At 27.9% G+C, this 6,272-nt stretch overlaps 1 protein-coding gene across 2 annotated transcripts; it reads right to left on the bottom strand.

Annotated features, from left to right (window-relative positions):
• Window positions 1-519: 519 nt before the first annotated feature.
• Window positions 520-5,001, bottom strand: LOC100162807 (tetratricopeptide repeat protein 5). Of its 2 annotated transcripts, none has more exons than XM_008186183.2 (10): window positions 4,683-5,001; window positions 4,463-4,618; window positions 4,260-4,389; window positions 3,982-4,199; window positions 2,592-2,831; window positions 2,470-2,523; window positions 2,221-2,406; window positions 1,914-2,083; window positions 1,700-1,844; window positions 520-1,629 (listed from the first exon to the last, which is right to left on the bottom strand). In XM_008186183.2, the coding sequence occupies exons 2-10, from the start codon at window positions 4,604-4,606 to the stop codon at window positions 1,516-1,518; spliced, it is 1,401 nt and encodes a 466-aa protein (XP_008184405.1). In that variant the 5' UTR covers window positions 4,607-4,618; window positions 4,683-5,001; the 3' UTR covers window positions 520-1,515. The 2 variants fall into 2 exon arrangements, with proteins under 2 accessions (XP_008184405.1, XP_001952356.2); XM_001952321.5 differs by having other exon boundaries at window positions 4,679-4,927.
• Window positions 5,002-6,272: the final 1,271 nt, after the last annotated feature.

The raw sequence follows: 6,272 nt of genomic DNA, 5'->3' as shown, positions 1-6,272 counted from the left end.
CCCCCCTGTAACCTACCTACCAGCAAGTATATTTTAATCTGATTTGTACAGTTATAAACTTTCTGACCACTGCGTAGGGAATTTTCCACTTTTCGCACGCTAAATTCCGGGATTTCCACTTTACCAACCACTCACCCACCCACCGTTAGGGAAAAATAGAGGGAAGAGGTAATTTTCGAGCGCTTCAACTGGCATCGAAAATTTAACTTTTGGTGCAGGGATGACAAAAAATATGTATTTGCATAATTTCCACTTGTATATTCCACTCCGATAGTGTATATTACAAATTAAAAATCAAATCATAATCTTGTGGAATTCAATTATCTACTTTAATTTATAATAGTGATTTGAGACATAATTACTTAAAAATGACTAATGTGGGTACTTATTCTAAATCTAGAGGTGACTTATGTGTGTGGTGTACTGGTGTACTAGTGAATTAACACTAAATATATTTTTTTAATTAAATTTTAATCCACATAGAAAGACAAACCATATTTTATTTAAAAACAACAGATATAAATATGTCAAGCTATAGTAGTTTTTATTTTTATAAATTGTATTGGTATATATAAATACATAAATTTATCTTATTTATCTATAGTAGTCTTAAATATTATCACATTACTTAAGCAGTATTTAAATACATTTTGGTGTAATTTGACCAAATACCAGTCCTATGCATTAAAAAAAATTTTACAGTGTCAGTGAGACGACTGATTTACCAAAATAATAGTTTAATATTATATAATATTGTTACATTCTAAAAAATTGGTAAATATGGCTTAATTATACATTTAAAATATAAATGAACAGTTTCTAAGAAATTAATCAAATGTTTTATTATTTTCTTACAATTTAAGAAAGTAGGTTCAATGTTTGATTAGATTAAAAGTTGGTTTTTTTTATGAACATTATAATGTTATAACAAATACTAATTTCATCTGAAATAAAATCTTAATTTTTTATTCACAGCATAATATTTTACATTAAAATGAATACTAAGACGTTCATTAATATATTTATATATTGGACATTATTATAGTTTAAAATAACAAAACATGTTAACATTTTTAGACATAAATCACTGAAAATGTTAAATAAATATTAAATTTAAATTATCACTTTAAGATCAAAATATAATGAGTTTACAATTTAACACTCTAACAAAAATCTTGATATTACTAACTTACTTTAACTGTATCATGTAAAAATTATAGATGACAATATGAAAAAAAAAAAGTTTTATCATCGTTAATAGGTTAATGTATATTTTTTTTTTGTGTAAAAAAGTATAAATAAAATGTAAAAAAGAAAGAAATACAATTGATAGTACAAAATTAGTGATGGAAGGTCTTCTATATAATGAAAGTAGTTCACTAATAATTTAAAGTATTTACAATTGTTGTCGACAATGTTAGTTAAATTAAGCTTATAAAATACAATTTTATAATAATAATTATCATAACTGATTGACTATACAAAATGTATGGTGTTAGAAAATAGAAACAATTATTAAAACGGTTTGGATGAAAACCGTGGTTGAGATACACATTCTGCACTTACATTTTTCTTGTTTACCACCATGGTTAAAGGAAGGTTTACTCTTATGCTAGGGTACTGGAATGTCTGGAAATAGTATAAGCAATATATAAATATATGTTTTAATTTTATTTATTACATTTTTGGAGAAACAAACCTGATTTATATATTTCGCATCAATATGAGTCAAATAAGGTTCGGGAATGGCCACAGAGTCTCCTATGATCGGTCCTCTACCCTGAGCCAGGTTGTATACCGATACAACAACACATGATAATTCTTTATCCACCAGGCAGAATGTACTGTAAAATTATTTTGAACATGTCTTAATAAAAAATTACTTAAATCACAATATTATAAATTATACTTACTAAGGGACAGGCTCCTGATTGTATACAACACATACTACTCGGCCACATATTACATTGTTAGCATTAAAACCGGCTTTAAGTTTTGATAGTGGAATGTGTTCCAACATTACATGACCTTTTAATGTTTTTATTTTATTGTTGTACAATCCCAAGCAACTTGGATTTAATGACTAATTATGAGAATACAAAAAAGCACTATTATTCTAATCAGTTTAGTTTCAATATTTATTTATAATTGATTGTACAAATTAATAAAACAATATAATATTTTATAATAATGGACATTACATATGCGGTGTAATAGTACCTCTGTCATTTGTTGCAGTCTCTTACTTTTGACCTGACCCTTGCGTTGATATAATGTTTGTGTTGAGGTCAAATATTTAATAAGATCTTCCAAAGTTTCTTTAGCTGTAGTCCACATTGGATCCAATATTGAGGCTTGTTCAAAGCTCAATAAAGCATCCGTATAAATTTCCCCATACTTTAAAGCCTAATGACACAACATTTAATCCAACGATTAATTATTCACATTTTACAAGTAAGTTTGACTTACAACGCCTCTATTAAAATGGAGATCAGCATTTTTGGCAGCTACAGGGTCTTTGACCTAAATATAATTTTAAAAATGTAAAATTAATAATAATTTAAGTGTATTAAATGAATGTATTAATTTACTGCTTTCTCAAAAGAGTTGATTGATTGTCTAAGGAGCTTATCTTCTTGTCTTCTAAAAAATAAGGATAAATAAGCATTTCCAAGTATTGCCCATGATTCACCATCAGTAGTGTCCAATTCAACAGCTTCTTTTGCATACTCAATACCAGCATTGAGGTTTTCCTTAACATTTTCATTAGTCAACAACTGAGCCTCTCGCATTATAATAGATAGATTCCTCAAAATGACTTTACATTTACCCTGGAACAGAAAGATAAAAATATAAGTACATTTAAAAATGTGCAACACTAAAATACTATGAAAAGGATATAAAAGTCCTTTAATGTAGGTAGCGTTATATATAAAATAACTTAAAAAATAAAACTTATTTTGTATTTTTTTTAAAATATTTTTATTATTGGAGCTTTTTTTTAAATTATTAGGGAATTTTTTTTTTAATTATTGTGTAAATTGTTTGTATATTTTATAAGAATGGATAAAATTTGATACAAATTTACAATAAAAGTGCCCACTATGAACAAAAAATTTAAATAAGTATTATAAAAATTACTTAATCTTATTATTTTTATTAGTTATTACTGGGGTTATGATTTATATACAATAACAAATTTCAAAATATATACTTTTTTGTAAAAATATGCAAAAACAATTTATTTGTTTTATTTTTACATAACATTTAATATTTTTTAGATAAAAACAAGAAACTAATTGAAACAGAACCTACCTACTAATTAATAACCATTTGTTATAAGTATTAAGTAGTTATTATTACATTGCATATTGCTGTAGTCATATTCATTCAAATTTTGAAACACGAATGACTGGCAATTGGAACGATGAATGGATTTATATTGACTAAAATTTGTTATGCTTATGCAAAACTAAAATAACGTATAGGCAATCCTATCGGACATCCGACCAAGATAAGATTAAATAGTAAATTTACAACAACTTGATAATTATTATAGACGTTCATTAGATGAATACCATTTAAAATTCAAAAGATTTTCAAAAATTGAACAAATCATTTTGTTCAAAATAAGCAAAAATATATAAAAACAGTTGTTCTATTTAATCGAGACTAATCTAAAATGTGGATATACCTGACAACCAATCAATTTGGACTCAAGGAAAAAAACATGCAAATGCATATAAATCATAGCACTTATTACGTATTATGTTTTAACCATTATGTACCAACAAAAGTGGCGGCCACCGCAATTTGGTCTAATCAACAAAATTTATGTCACACGCTAGCAGATACATACAGAATACAGATAGTTTGTTTCATTAAAATATTGCATCAAATGCGATGGTATCATAAAATACAATTTTTTGTTGTTGTGTAGGACATTTAAATCCACACTACAAATAACATATTATTAATTACGTGTTTCAGTGAGGCAAGGAAACAATATTTGGCTTCAGAAAACCTTTTCAAATGTACTAAACATTCACCAAGCGAATTCCAGGCATCTAAATGTGTTGGATTGAGTTTGACAGCTTTGGAATATACATTAATACATTCTTCAGTCACTGGTTGAGTAACACTCAAAGTTCTGCCCAATAAATAAAAATACTGTGCTTTGTTTTCAGCAACTGCAGCCTCTGAAAGTTAAAGAGATGCCTATTTATAATTTGGACCAAGGAAAGTGCTTATGTTATTACCTTCATTTGTTTTCAGCAATGTTAATACTTCATTAATCTTTTCATTGAGTACTTCATTGTTGTAAGATACCTTTTCGGTATTATTTTCTAATGAATTTTTATTAAACGTATACAGCTCTTTAATAACGGACTAAAAGACAATGAAATATGATGAAAAAATAAAAATTGTCGAGCCAAAGGATATCTCCATTTATGGTAGGTACCTGAAGATAATCAAGCGTGGGCGTACATTTGTCCCGTTCTGAAACCTCATTTTCTTCTCGCAAATTCAAGTCATTCAGTTTTTCTAAGTTCTGATCATAGCTTTTGTCGGACTTGTCGTCATCTCTTTGTTGAGTATCGTTCATTTTAAACGAAATCTATACAATTTGGTTAAGTATAAAAAAATTCGTAAAAACACTAATTCTACTACTACCTACCTACCGAAATAAATCCGGGTTTTTTCAAAGTTTATTGCACCCTTGTGCAAGAGTAATCCATGATAGTTTGAGTTATTTCCCCGAATCTTGAGCTTATTCAGTTTACTGGCTTAGGCTAAACTATACGTCTACACAACAGTCGTTCATCGGTATTAGTTGTGAACAGTGTAAGATGAGACTACGAGAGTTATTGTAAATAATAAAAACTAAAGATAATGAGATATCTCCCGAGTGGCCGTGACTGACGCATAGATAATACATATTAATATCACGATGTAGATAATACGGCGTAGACATTCGTAGATATATCTACAACCGTGGTCGAAAGTGAGTCTTTTTTTGACGGCATTTAATGTGGGAATGGTCCGCCAGGAGCGCTAAGAAGGTCGATTCTTTAAATAATTCAATGTAGATAAGCTGTTTAGTTCAGTGGCGTACGCGGGGTTCTAACTTCTAGGGTACCTACTGACTTTCTAACCCCCCCTAAAATTTGTTCCTTTTACAAAATAAATCTTATTCACCACCATTTCAATACTTTTGGTCAATAATTATTGGGCATTTTAATAGATATAAACTAAATTGTTAAATATGACAAAGACGTCGACACAGTTTCAGTTTTTTGACTGATTTAGAACATTGCTAAACGTCTGCCATAGTGCCATAATCGTCGGATGGTGTGTCATCATGTATCATCGTCCATCGAGTATTACTAGTATTAACACGTTTATTATTACGACCCGAAGAGGCTCTTTATAGATGGCCTGCAGGTGTCCAAGTTAAACACTCGGACTACATTTGAGACTATCTATAATATAAGTTATAGTTATAGGTTTATAAGCAACTATATGAAAACTGTTTAGAAAAAAATAAAGTAAATTATTTACTCGGGTAAAACGCTAATCGAACTAAAATCCTGCGTACGCTACTGGTTTAGGTAATTCCCAAACGAAGGAACTTTTTTTTTTTGAAATTGTTGATATTTGTATGTTCAACGTAAGATGGAATCAGGATTTACCTATCTTACTTACTTTTTAAGATATTATTAATAAACCACGTAAAAATGAATTGTAGGTTTTACACTTTTACGTGGTGTACAAACAATAACAAAACAAGTAAGATAAGTAAATTATGATTTCACCAACACGCTGAACATAAAAATATCAACATTTAAAAAAAAAATTCCAAAAAAGTAAATTCTTAGTATTTTAAACTCAAAAACACGATTTTTCTAAGAATTGAGCATTTTTAAGTTTTTCGACTATAACTTAAAAATTAAGTTTGAGTGATTATTTTTTTAAGTATCTTCGAAATGAACAATGAAAGACTTTGTGTTTTATTTTAAATATTAATTTTCCTTTTATAATGTAACATACCTATCAAATTTTAAATTTATTATAATATATTATGGACATGGTAGGGAACGGATTTTATTGTAAATACATATTTTTATTGAAATGAGGTATTTTAACTTTGATAAAAAATGTATACGATTTAGATCATTCTAATTAAAATAAACTCAAATTTATTTTACATATTTTGGTATAAATACATATTTTTACATATTTGGTAAATAAGTACATATTTTAGTACTTAC

The sequence above is a fragment of the Acyrthosiphon pisum genome, chromosome A3 (genome assembly GCF_005508785.2).
Source record: "Acyrthosiphon pisum isolate AL4f chromosome A3, pea_aphid_22Mar2018_4r6ur, whole genome shotgun sequence".
NCBI classification, from domain to species: Eukaryota; Metazoa; Arthropoda; class Insecta; order Hemiptera; family Aphididae; genus Acyrthosiphon; species Acyrthosiphon pisum.
This window is presented reverse-complemented; position numbering and strand designations above follow the sequence as displayed.